Consider the following 14,279-nt stretch of genomic DNA (forward strand, 5'->3'; position numbering starts at 1 on the left):
TGCCAGAGACAACGATCCTCTGTTTCTATTTCCTCTGTTTCTCTATCTGTTTCAGTCGCTCTATGAGGAGACAAATCTTTACCCCCAAAAAGAAATAAATAAAAATACAGAATTTACATATTTTGTGATACAAATAAATAAATCAGTGCTTTAATATGTAATAAGAAGGACAAGGAGGCTGTTTTTTTATTTGTTTATACTAAAACATAAATTAATTACAGCAGAAATTACAAAGAAGAACTGATTTTTATTTTGACTAAAGATAAAATAAATTCAGGTAAACAACTAGCCTGGGTATTCTTAGCCCTGTTTTAGGGATCCAATCACAGAATGGGGAGGGACGGCAAGACAATGACGCATACTTCTCTACAGATGGAAGCTTGTAGTTTTGTAGTTTTCTTATGGATCCAACATGGCTGCAGCAGACGCGAAGCTCTCTTTCGCTCTAGCTGACGGCGTTTTAAATAGTTTAGAGCGAAAATTTATTTTAAAAGAAGAGCAACAATTGACTTTACATTCTTGTTTCACCGCGAAAAAGGATGTTTTAGCCTTGCTTCCAACAGGATTTGGCAAAAGCCTAATCTACCAACTAACCCTGCTACCGCTCGCTGCTGTAACGCCGGTGATCTCGCTACGAGCCGGGGGACAGCGGAGCTGCCGAGAGACCCGCAGCAGCTCATCTATTGCCCATAAAATCAGTGGATGTGTGTGGCTGACTGACATGAGCGGGAATAAGGCGTAAAAATAAATAATCTTGCAGAAAACGAGAACTGGAGAAGCAAAGCAGCAAGCAACACTCTCACAGACACACACACCAACACTGCCGGTAGACTGTGAGCTGAAACTACAGAGCAGCCAGAGCCAGAACATGCTGCAGAAAAACGTTGCAGAAGCACAACTGAGCATTTTAGTCTCAAAGTAGAGATGCTAGAGGGCTATGTAAACATCCATTTCTGTCGCTCTACATACGTCATCTGGTATAACTGATAGAATTGGCTAAGAGCTACGTACAGACGCTTTTGATAGACAATCGTAGCGCCCAATAAACAGTTCTGGAGGATCGTAAACCACACCTCCTCTACAGAGAAATGAATAGCTGGTTTCCAGACTAATCTCATTTGTGATTAGTCTGGCGTTAGCCAGGCTAGCAAACAACAGCAAAAACACAAAGAATATAAACTCAGACATAATTAAAATATTGTTACAGAGAAAAGGGAGAACACAAAAAGTAATTAATCTTAATCAGAGTAAATGTATAAAAAATATAAACATTCAGAGATGCAGAACAAAAAGTTCCATCATTTCTTCTGAAGCTTTTTAAGATTTTTTCCACCTTGTTGCTGTTTTATAAACGTTGTGATTCAAGCAGATGATTAAACTTGTTACATTATTTGTAAATTCATAATTTATCTCCTTGATAAATAAAAACCAACTGACTCGCCCCTCATGACGGACTGACGTCACTGCACCGTCGATCTGCGGCAGCAGAGACTTCGGGTGCGTCCCATGTCGTCTATTTCGCATCCCTGCATCCCTCACTTGCGCCGTTCACTTGCGTCTTAGTCCCGCCCACCGGGGATGCATGGAGAGACGCAAGTGAGGGAAGCGAGGAGAGAGGAAACGATTTAAGAGACATGAGACGTCCTTCCCTCCGAAGCGTCACGTGAAGCGACGTCCGTTTCTAATGACGGCGGCAGCGGATCACAGCTGGATCAGCTGTCAGTCGCTTTAACAGCTGGAGACATGCACTAATAATAATAATAATAATAATAATAATAATAAGTGTTTTCTCTGTTTAACAAACACCTGCACATGAATAACAACCTCCATTGTGTATTTATACTGTGTACTGTGTCCAGCTCAGGGTCACGGGAATGCCTTTATATTATTTATTAATTATTATTTGCTGCTGTATTAGGACAACTATTAGGGCCAAGTATGAAAAAAAAATACGGACCCGGGGGAGGGGGGTAATACTGGTCCATGCCTCACTGGGTCCGTCCGGTGCCACACACATACACACACAGACACACAGACAGACACACACACACACACACACACACTTCAAAAAGATGAATAAAGATTCCATAAACCCGGCTCCATGGCACGCGTAAAGACGCATCACATGAGGATGACCGTGAGGAATGAAGGCTGGGAACAATAAACCTGCTGCTGTGAAATAAGTTTAGACGAACGTTACACTGTAACTGTCAACAAGACGCAGAGGAGGTCTGAAAGAGAGCGCTCCGTGTGAACGCGAGGAGGAGGGAGCGTCAGTTGGATCATTCTGATAAAACACCTTAAACAGAGCGAGTGATGGAGAAGATTCCTTTCTCCCGCAGGTAGAAAGGAATGAAATGTGGTGATGTAGTACCATCATCTCATGTTATCTGTTTTTAATCATGCCATGGTGGCTGGGTCCTTCTCCCCTGGGTTCCTATTTATTTATTTATTTTTTTCATATATGGCCCTAATACGCCGTCGTAGTAGACGATCCTGGTGATAAATTAATTATTTAATATCCCAGAACATGATTGTGTCCGCTGAACACCGGCCAATATTTCATTAGGTTAGATGATTAAGTTAAAATGTAAATTATGTCACTCAGTAATGATCAGCCTCGCGTGGGACTGATGAAAATGACAAACAATGTAAAAGTGTTTCTTGCTGACAGACAGACTCTCAGACTCTCTACTGTTTTTTTTTTTAACTTTAATAATATGCATAATAAATCTGTACGGTGGAAAAAACAGATCACGAAAAGGAAAAAAAGGAAAAAGGAAAAAAACTTCTAGAGCGATCTTTCTCTTAATTTATTATAAATGTAGAAATATGTTTGTGGTGTTTTTGTTGTTCAGAGTCACAATAAAACAGATTTTAATTACATGGTGAATCATATAAATAAAATATAAAACTTGTGGTGACACACTTTAGTTTAATCTGTGATCTGTCTTCACTCCAGTATCAAACTACAGCGATGTTGCGATGTATAACACCAGTCCGATCAGCTGCTGCGTCTATTCAACGAGTCAGGGGGCGGGGCCACCGCTAAAAGACTTCCGCATAGGATTCTCTCGTGTATCCTCGCTTGTTTTTTATTTTTTATTTTTTATTTTTTTTTAAACTTTATTGATAATTAAGGAACATTACAATCATGAGGTCAGACAAAAAGGGATTTCAAGAAACAAACAAATCTCATGAAACAAAGAACTAATCAGGAGAAATAGTCGTAAAAAATAAAATAAATAAAAAGAATAATGAAAAGAAAAAGAGGTACATACAATGATCATGCAGAGAGTACGAGGTACATAACATCTGAACATTCTTTTTTTTTTCCACAAATTACATAAATTTATTCACTGAACATTGAAAACACCAGGGGGTTCAAGAGTTCACTGCCAGTCCTTTAAAATTAAAAGATCAAATCAAACGTACAGTCTTGAACAGTTTCAGTGTCTTTGCAGCTTTGTTGTTGTTTACACCTTCAAGTGTGGTGCCATACTGCTTAAGTTCAATAATAAAACGAATGAAACAATGTCTCTTTGTTAACATTGCAGAAAGTACAAGAGTAGTCAATGTTTAGCTTAAATCTCTCCAAGACCTCCTTAGCGGGATAAACCCGGTGTAACACTTTGTAGGATACTTCTTTCACTTTATTATTAATGCAAAATTTATTTAAAACACTACAAGCTTTTTTCCACTGTACATTGCTCATGATAGATGACCAAAAGAATTTTGCTGCAGGAGCTGTAGTATGGTTCAATGCATTTCTGATGTGTCTGTTACTGCAAGGTTTATCATGAATATTGATATCTCCAATAAAAATCTGCCTAGAACTAAATGAGCTGGTTTCTGATAAGTTACAGTTCTTTAAAAATAGAAGAGAACCAGCAGGAATTGCATTAGAGATAACAACATATTCTTTAGGTGTGATTGTAATCTTGAATTTTTGAATAAGTTCTGAATGTGACATCAACACACCATTCTTATTTAATAATTGACATACAAGTAAAATTCCATTATCATACCATGAGCGATAAAACAGGGATTTTCTTCTGTGTAGAATTTCCTTGTTATTCCAAATATAGTACCTATGAGGACTGAAGTTGTGTTTATAAACTAATAACCACGCTAAGAGGGCTTGTTTGTGAAAATTAGCTAAACGAAATGGGATTTTATCAATGGAGAAATTACATTTTAATAAAAAAATCAATGCCACCAATCAATTTAAATAAATAAGATGGGAAAGCATACCATATACTGTCGGAGTTCTTTAGGAATTCAATAAGCCATTTGACCTTAAATGTATTATTTAATAAACTAAAGTCCAAGACCTCAAGACCACCTTGTTCCCTACTACCTTTGATTGTCTCTTTTCTGAGATAGTGGGGTTTTTTCCTCCAGATATAGTCATACAGTATCTTATCCATTTGTTTAATAACAATTGTTGGGACATGTAGTGATAAAGATACATAGACAGATCTAGATATACCTTCTGTTTTTGATAACAAGATCCTTCCAAATAAAGATATATCTCTCATCAACCATGAGTTCAATTTTGATTTTGTTTTTTCAATAATAGGATCAAAATTGGCTTCACTTCGCTGTTCCACATCCTTACAGATAACAACTCCTAGGTAGGTTACCTTTTCTCTAATTGGAATTCCATGATAGCTTGACAGATTACAATTTTTAATTGGAAATAAGACAAATTTATCTAAATTTATCTTTAAACCAGAAACATCAGAGAATTCATTTATACAAGCCACAGCTTCTGAAATCTGTCTCTTGTCTTTTAGAAAGATTGCAGTATCGTCTGCCAGTTGGCATAATTTGAAGTTCTTACCTACTGCACTTATACCCATGAAGGGTGATTTCTTTATGTAAGTGGCCATTGTTTGGGTTACTAATATAAACAAAAATGGAGATACAGGACAACCCTGTCTAATACCTCGATGAATGTCAAATTGACCTGATGTGCCATATTTCAGTTTTACAGAGCTGGAGCAATTCTTATATAGAGTTTTGATCGCATTACGGAAATATTTTCCAAAGCCAAAAAAGGGGATAGTCTTAAAAATAAACTCATGTTCGATCGTGTCAAAGGCTTTGTAGAAATCAATAAAAAAGATAAAACTTTCATCTGGTATTAAATCATGATAATCTATCATATCTAGTATCAGGCGGATGTTATTGCTAATATGTCTTTTTTGTATAAAGCCGGATTGCTCTATATATATTATTTGATCTAAACCATGTTTTAACCTCCTAGCAAAAATTAAAGCAAATAATTTTGTATCATTGTTCAAAAGACTGATAGGCCTCCAATTTCCTATATATAATCGGTCTTTTTTTGGTTTGGGAATTAATGTGATTACTCCTTGGAATGTGGTGATGTAGTACCATCATCTCATGTTATCTGTTTTTAATCATGCCATGGTGGCTGGGTCCCTCTCCCCTGGGTTCCTATTTATTTATTTATTTATTTATTTATTTCGTATATTGCCCTAATACGCCGTCGTAGTAGACGATCCTGGTGATAAATTAATTATTTAATATACCAGAACATGATTGTGTCCGCTGAACACCGGCCAATATTATATTAGGTTAGATGATGAAGGTAAAATGTAAATTATGTCACTCAGTAATGATCAGCCTCGCGTGGTACTGATGAAAATGACAAACAATGTAAAAGTGTTTCTTGCTGACAGATAGACTCTCAGACTCTCTACTGTTTTTTTTTTTTTTTACTTTAATAATATCCATAATAAATCTGTACGGTGGAAAAAACAGATCACGAAAAGGAAAAAAAGGAAAAAGGAAAATAACTTCTAGAGCGATGTTTCTCTTAATTTATTATAAATGTAGAAATATGTTTGTGGTGTTTTTGTTGTTCAGAGTCACAATAAAACAGATTTTAATTACATGGTGAATCATATAAAGAAAATATAAAACTTGTGGTGACACACTTTAGTTTAATCTGTGATCTGTCTTCACTCCGGTATCAAACTACAGCGATGTTGCGATGTATAACATCAGTCCGATCAGCTGCTGCGTCTATTCAACGAGTCAGGGGGCGGGGCCACCGCTAAAAGACTTTCGCATAGGATTCTCTCGTGTATCCTCGCTTGAGCCTCCTCCGATATGCCTCCTCTATCCTCTATCCTCTATCCTCCGATCACAAATAAGGGCTTTGGGACGGTCTTAAAGATGGCGCCCGCGAAAGAACTTCCGGTTCAAGCGAGGATAGAGGATAGAGGAGGCGAAACTTAAGGGCTTTGGGATGCAGCTTAAGAGCTTTGGCATGTACCCTACTTCTGTGTTGTTGGAGTCTGCAGCTTCCGGTCCAGGCTCAGGGATCGGGACAGGAAGTGAACTTCACTAAATAATAAATTCAAGTTAAATTCATAATGACATTAAATTTCTGTTTTGGTATCGATGTTTATCTGTTTTTGTGTGTGCTTTTCTTTCTGTAAGCCCTGGCAAGAATGGTGTGTATATTCTAAATTGTTATTGTGAAAAAAAAAAGACTCTGCTAACCATAAATACCTAATACTACACCGTGAATTTCTACACCTTGGTATTTATGGTAATAAATACCACGGTGTAGAAATTCCGTAAAACAAGGAAAAGACCAGCATAGGAAAACTTTTTATTTTATACTTTTACTTTCAGAAGAAAATATTTCAGAAATTACATATAAACATGTTACATTGTAACATGTTTTAACATGTTTAACATGTAAGATTTTTTTAAACTATATGTTTTGTTCTGTCATGTTTCTAGTTTATTTATTTATTTTTTAGTTTATTATGATTTTATTCTATTTTATTTTGTTACGTTTTATCTGTTGCCAAGAATGCGTCGTCACTGAGGCTTTTATTGTGGCGGTTGCAGCCGGAAGCAGTGTGATGAAGCGGCGGCTAAAGCTAACAGCTAACTTCAAACTTTACAGGATCCGCCGCTGTTTGAGTTAAAATGAGCTCCATCGGGACCGGGGTGAGTGTTTCGCTGCTCCTCCGAGCCGCAGCTTCTCTCCAGCTCCAGCTCCAGACTGACTCTTTCTGTGTTACAGTTTAATCCAATTTACTGAAAATACATTTTTACTGAAACCATTCAGAGGGAGCAGCGAGCTAGCGCGCTAGCCTGCTGAGTCACAACGAGGCTAACTGCTAGCTGGAGCTAAAGGGAAATCGAAAGTGTTTAAAATGTAAAGTTTTAAATTAAGTGAGGTTCATATTGATGTTTGCTGTTAATATCCAAAAATAACAGAACATCTCTGTGTAGTGTGGCGACAGAATAAGTCACTTTAAGGATATAAATCAGTGATGATTGACGTGAGTCGATGCTAACAGTTAGCTCCGCTACATGCCAGACTCCTTTCAGAAAACACCACATTCGAGTTTCCTTGTCTGTCAAATAATATTATTTCTATATAACACACTTTACATAAACATTTTGAAATGTTTTGAATCAATCGGGCTTCATTCAGAATAAAATTTAATAAAATAGTCGGTTTGTAGTTTAAGCAGCGTGTAAATGAGGCTAATTCATAATTAAGCTATTTGACAGATTTGTCAAAAACTAATGGAAACACTGTAACATCATGTTGAGCTTGTTGTTTACCTCCTGTCTGGATTCAGATAATCAAATTAATGGGTATTATTGTTTTTATGACAATAAACATGTAGTCAGAGTAGGGCTGGGCAATATGGACCAAAAGTCATATCCCGATATATTTAGGCTGAATATAGATATACGACATATATCCTCATATTTTTTCATCACAAAGTGAGAGCAAATGTTCAGTTAAAGTCAAGTATAACATGTAACAAGTAGTTTTATTGAAACCGTTTATTTAAGTGAACATAAATACTCTATAACAGGAGTACCTTTTTAAATCAAAGCTCCATAAAGTGCACATTTAAATAAAAAATCTAAAATAAAAATAGCCTATGAAATAAAGTAGGCCAAGCTTTTTCTGAAGTAAATATATTTATATGAGAAAAGAATAACGAACATTACAAAAGAACTAAATATGATAAAACCCAGTAAGGGCAGCATTTATATAGTAAGAAAGAAATTTGAACTATATCGAATTCCATATCATATTTAAAAAATATATCGATATATCGCCCACCTTAAGTCAGATTTCAAACATTTGACACTTTATGAGGAAGTCAATGACAGAAACTATCAAAACTAACTTTCACTTTAATCTAATGATTTAATGGATGGTTTTGTGTTATTAAATCACTTTTAATGGGATTTTAGGTCCATGTGTTGTGTGTATGCATATATTAATGTGTGTGTGTGTGTGTCCTGCAGTATGACCTGTCGGCCTCCACCTTCTCTCCTGATGGCCGGGTGTTTCAGGTGGAGTACGCCATGAAGGCGGTGGAGAACAGCAGGTAACTTTTCATCAAGGCTCATAACGAAAAGTTTCAGAGTGAAGCGGCAAGCACACATTTAAATCTGTGTGTGTGTGTCTGTTTGTGCGCCCGCGCAGCACGGCCATCGCTATCCGCTGTAAGGACGGCGTGGTGTTCGGGGTGGAGAAGCTCGTCCTGTCCAAACTGTACGAACAGGGCTCCAACAAACGCATCTTCAACATTGACAGACACGTCGGCATGGTAACCGCACACACACACACACACACACACACACACACACACACACACTGCAGAGGATGTGGAGAGAAGAACCAGGAATGTTAAAACATAAACATCTGATTGAGATCTACCTGTTTATCTCTCTCTCTGTCTGCCTATCTGACCTACCTGTCTCTCTGTCTGTCTCTCTCTGTGTCTGTGTGACCTACTTGTCTCTCTCTGTCTGTCTGTGTGACCTACCTGTCTCTCTCTGTCTGTCTGTCTGTCCTACCCCCCCCCTCTACCTGACCTACCTCTCTCTCCAGGCGGTAGCCGGCCTGTTGGCTGATGCTCGTTCGCTCTCTGAAGTGGCGAGAGAAGAAGCTTCCAGCTTCAGGTCCAACTACGGACATGACATCCCTCTGAAGGTTAGCCTTTGATGCTAAGCTAACAGTGTGTCTGATGCTAAGCTAACGATGTTTTTGATGCTAAGCTAACATTGCTCCTGTCGTCGCAGCACCTGTCGGACAGAGTGGCGATGTACGTACACGCCTACACGCTGTACAGCGCCGTGAGGCCGTTCGGCTGCAGGTGAGTTCATGACAGAGTGTGGTGCGTTCAGATCATAGACTCTGTATATATATAATGAACATAGTCACCGTGATGTCGCCCATTGGTGTGTGGACTGCCCGTTGGAAGCATTGAGTTCAGCGCTACACTCGTCGCCATCTTGTGTCGCCATCTTGTTTCCGATACGAGGAGCAGACCATATCTGGACTGTGGAGGAGGAGAGGGATCTGACGACACTGAATACACACCTCTCTACACCTCAACCTGACTGAGACAAGTCGCTGCTAATTCATGTTAGCATTAACTGGGATGTTAATTTTGGCTAGCAAAAAAACAAAAACAAAATGTTCGTTTCTTACCTCAAAAAACTGAGCTGCGACTCCTTGGGAGTGTCTTAGTCCAACCAAACGCTGAACATTTTTACTGACAAACGTCATCACAAACATCATTCAGTGAAAATACAGTGTGAAAGGGTCAAAGTTATGAGACCAAACCACTAAACGTCCTTTTTTATATCTTTATAACGTTGTATATATCTTTATTGACACAGTGCAGTGGATACGCATTGTTCTGCTTCCCTCCCGATGACGGCTCGCCTTGTTAGCCACCTGTCAATCAAAGGTAGCCACGCCCCAAATCATATGATTCTTGATCTTCTATTTTATTCTAAGTGGGGCCATTATTCTACGTTCAGGTGCACGCTGCGTTCGGGTGCACGCTGATGTCACAGGTTTTGCCTGACCAATCCCTAACTAAACACACACTCACACACAGTCAGTTTGAGGAGTCTTTGTTGTTGTTGTTTACAGTCTGAGAACTTGATAGTAAAACAAACACAGCAGAGAGGAACAGCTGACAGGAAGATATGTCACTGATGATGTGTGTGTGTCTGTAGTTTCATCCTGGGCTCATACGACAAAGACGACGGTCCTCAGCTCTACATGGTTGACCCGTCTGGCATCTCACACGTGAGTCTTACACACACACACACACACGACAAGTGTAGTTAACCCCATCGTCCCCACTATAAGAATTCTGGATTATTTCCTGTTATTTCTGTCAGTCTCTTTATTCTACACAAGGCTGGAACATGGCAGCACTTTTTTTTGTAGTGGTTTGTTTAATGTGTGTGTGTGTGTGTGTGTGTGTGTGTGTGTGTGTGTGTGTGTGTGTGTGTGTGTGTGTGTGTGTGTGTGTGTGTGTGTGTGTGTGTGTGTGTGTGTGTGTGTGTGTGTGTGTGTGTGTGTGTGTGTGTGTGTGTAGGGTTACTGGGGCTGTGCCATCGGAAAAGCAAAACAAGCCGCAAAGACAGAGATCGAGAAGCTGCAGGTGAGTCAGTTCAGTTATGTCAGATATTAATAACTAGCTGTTTGTTGTCAGATATCAATAATAATAACCAACGGTTTGTTGATAATAACAAGCTGTTTGTTTATAATAATGAACAGCTGTTTGTTGATTATAATAACCAGCTGTTTGTTGATTATAATAACCAGCTGTTTGTTGATTATAATAACCAGCTGTTTGTTGATTATAATAACCAGCTGTTTGTTGATAATAATAACCAGCTGTTTGTTGTCAGATGAAGGAGATGACCTGCAGGGAGGTGGTCAAAGAAGTCGCCAAAATGTGAGTCAACAACAATCAATATTATTAATTTATTAAAACCTCATTTAATGCTCCAGACAGACTTGTGTCCCTGCAGATGTTTTTCCTGACTTTGTTTCACACAATCACATGACACACACACACACACACACACACACACACACACACACACGTGTCAAGTAAATTTTATTTATATAGCCCAAAATCACGAATCACAGATTTGCCTCAAAGGGCTTACAGACTGTACATGGTACGACACCCTCTGTCCTTAGACCCTCACATCGGCCAGGGAAAATCTCCTCAGAAACCCTTTTAACAGGGGAAAAAGAAGAAGAAACCTCAGGGAGAGTGACAGCGGAGGGATTAATCTCCCAGGACAGACAGACTTGCAATAGACACACACAGCTCAGTATCAATATCAGTAATTTTATTTTCAGTTCAGGTTATGATTATGTAAAAAAACTAATTTAGCTAAAACTGTTATTGATTCTGTTTTGTAGTTTTCAGCAGCACTGTTTATCTTATTGATTTTTTTTTATATATGTTTCCCAGCAGAATCATATTTGAGTTTATTTTTAAAGTATTTCAGTAAACATGTTTAATAAAGGAGAGTGATGGAGCAGCTCTACATGTTATTGATCATCAGTGATTTTTGAACTCATTAACTTACTGTTCCTGTTTTTATCTGTAAAAACCTGCAGTTTTCTTCTGACTTATCTTTATTCTTCTGATGATTCCAGTAATCAGATTACTTTACTGCAGTAAAAGTGAAAAAGAAAAAGTACTTGTTCTGTAGATTGTTTTATATTTTACTGTCATTTTAACTACTTAATATCCTATTATGAGCTTTAATTTACAGTAATAACTTTAAACTGATCATGTTTCTTTGTTAAATCTGACCTGAACGGAAATAAAACTGTCAAATAAATGAAGTGGAGTAAAATTAAAAAGTTCCATCAAATGGAAACACTCAAAGCACACAACCTGTAAATGTTTGTCTGTCCAAACTGTTTTTCTGTGAGATCAGGAGTTAAAAGCGTCATGGACACCAGACTGGATCTGATTCTGGATTTGGTTCTCAGGACGCAGAACTTTTAGAAACTGATGTGAAAACAAATTAAAGTGCTGTCAGAACATGTATTCAGTATCTGTACTTTACATGTTTAATGTGTTAACTTGAGTGTCTGTGTGTGTGTGTCAGAATCTACATCGTGCATGACGAGGTGAAGGACAAAGCCTTTGAGCTGGAGCTGAGCTGGGTGGGAGAAGGTGATCACTTTATTTATTATTGATATGTTGTTGTTCCTGTCAACACAAACATCAATTCACGCTCATTCAGTGAAAATTAACAAGCTTATTATTATAAAACTGTCAAATAATGAGACATGTGAATGACTGAAAATATGTAAATAGTGAATCAGCTGTTTGTTTTCGTCCTCAGTCACAAACGGACGACACGAACTTGTTCCCAAAGACGTCAGAGAGGAGGCAGAGAAATACGCCAAGGTGTGACACACACACACACACACACACACACACACACACACACACACACACAGAGTAACACATAGACACACACACACAGAGCCTGTTAGCTGATCTGTGTTTGTGTGTGTGTTTCAGGACTCTCTGGAAGAGGAGGATGACTCTGATGAAGACAACATGTAGTCTGACTCGTTCTGCTTTTTTATGTTTTATAGTTTCACGTTTCAACTTGTTTTTCTTTGATGAAAATAAAAAATAAATAAATTAAAGTTTGTGTTTTTCTGTCGATCAGCTGATTAACTGTAAACAATCAGGATACTGCAGGTTAACCGCTCTACATCAGAGTAAATATAGTACTTCTGCTTCTCTACATTTCTGTATATAAAGTACTTTTGCCGCTCTACATTTCAGTATATAAAGTACTTTTGCTGCTCTTGAAAACCCTACGATCAGTTGAGGGTCAGTGTCACAAGCTGTATGTATATATGTATATATATATATATATATATATATATATTAGTTAGTTTTTAGTTATTAGTTCTCACGATTTTATATATTTAATATTTTCAGGTGACAGGAGGAACATGAAGTGATGTAATATGACCTCTCGCTGCAGTAAAGTAGTTATTAGTATATTTTATCAGGTATTTATGGGCGGACAGTTTATTTTATAAGTATTTCAGCAAACAGGATGTTTAATAAAGGACACTGATGCAGCAGCTACTAAAGTACATTATATCTTGTTATGAGATTTAATTTATAGTAATAATTTTAAACTGATCATTTTTTTATGTTAAATCTGACCTGAAAGTAACAAAATATGTAAGTAGAGTAAAAAGTAAAAAGTTCCATCAAATGGAACAACTCCACCTGTAAATTCAGTTCAAACTGATTTTCTGTGAGATCGGGAGTTAAAAGTGTCACTGAGACCAGACTGGATCTGGTTCTGGATCTCAGGACGGATAACTTTTAGAAACTGATGTGAAAACATGAAGTAGATTGAAGTGTTTTCAGAACAAGTATTCAGAATGTGTACTTTACATGTTTTAGGTCCTACATCATTTTAGATATTTAAAAAATGATTTTAGGTGACAGGACAGACATGATGTTATCTAATATAAGTATATTAGTTATAAGTATTTATTCAGGTATTAATGGTTGGACAGCCTCACCTGTCGCTATGAGGGGCTCCTGACATTTGTTGTGTTGAAATAACCTCCAGACAGGAACATGACATATAAGGCTCTGTCGTCACTCTCTTCCTGTGACGTCAGGCGCAGATGACCCCGCCCACTCCGGCTCTTTACAAACACCGAATGTTTCCGAGTAAAACCGACCGTTTGCTCCGTGATTCCGCTGTGAACCGGGTTAGGCCCCCTTTCGGGCTCCGGGTCACGGTGTTTGTGCGGAGAATCCTCGGGTCTGGCGGTTTGTTGTGGAGTCCGGATCAACACGACCCTCATATGTGACGTTGTCTCACATATGGAGCCCGCATCGCCAAACTCCATTTGAAAAAGTGTCTATTTAATGTTAACAGCGACCATCTGAGAGTTGTTGACGCGACAGAACAAAATAAACGAGCTGTAACAGTTTCTCAGAGGCGACTCTCCATTTCGGCATACATGTCACGCAACAAGCAGAGCGTGATTTTATACAAATCTAACTTTTGTGCACTAGTTGACCTCTTCTTCCGGTTAGTTCAGTCATACCGGGACGCGGTAAAAACCTCGTTATTCTGTGTTTTTGTTCAGGTTTTGTGTGAAATAACTGAAGCTTAGTGAATAAAAATGTTCTAAAGTCAAACTAGTTCCATCATGTGTTGAGTATTTGTCCACCCCGCACTGCGCCGCGTCCATAAACAGGGTTTCATTAACTGTGTGGGTTTCTGGCAGGAGTCTGGTGGACGCAGCTCCCGCACGTATCGGGGCGAGGCTTCTTCCAGACAAGGAAGCCCGCTCAGCCAATAGCGACGCGCCGTTTCTAGGCACAAAACGCGCGAGGCCAATCCCGAACTCCAGTGGCGGGCTT

The 14,279-nt window shown here is 38.4% G+C and overlaps 1 protein-coding gene across 1 annotated transcript; it reads left to right on the top strand.

Annotated features, from left to right (window-relative positions):
* Positions 1–6,871: 6,871 nt before the first annotated feature.
* psma3 (proteasome 20S subunit alpha 3) lies at positions 6,872–12,520 on the top strand. Its single transcript, XM_059354021.1, has 11 exons — positions 6,872–6,999; positions 8,329–8,411; positions 8,510–8,633; positions 8,918–9,019; positions 9,109–9,182; positions 10,057–10,129; positions 10,425–10,490; positions 10,741–10,787; positions 11,968–12,035; positions 12,208–12,272; positions 12,390–12,520. The coding sequence occupies exons 1-11, from the start codon at positions 6,979–6,981 to the stop codon at positions 12,432–12,434; spliced, it is 768 nt and encodes a 255-aa protein (XP_059210004.1). The 5' UTR covers positions 6,872–6,978; the 3' UTR covers positions 12,435–12,520.
* The last annotated feature ends 1,759 nt before the right edge of the window (positions 12,521–14,279 follow it).

This window comes from Centropristis striata, chromosome 16, assembly GCF_030273125.1.
Source record: "Centropristis striata isolate RG_2023a ecotype Rhode Island chromosome 16, C.striata_1.0, whole genome shotgun sequence".
Lineage (NCBI taxonomy): Eukaryota > Metazoa > Chordata > Actinopteri > Perciformes > Serranidae > Centropristis > Centropristis striata.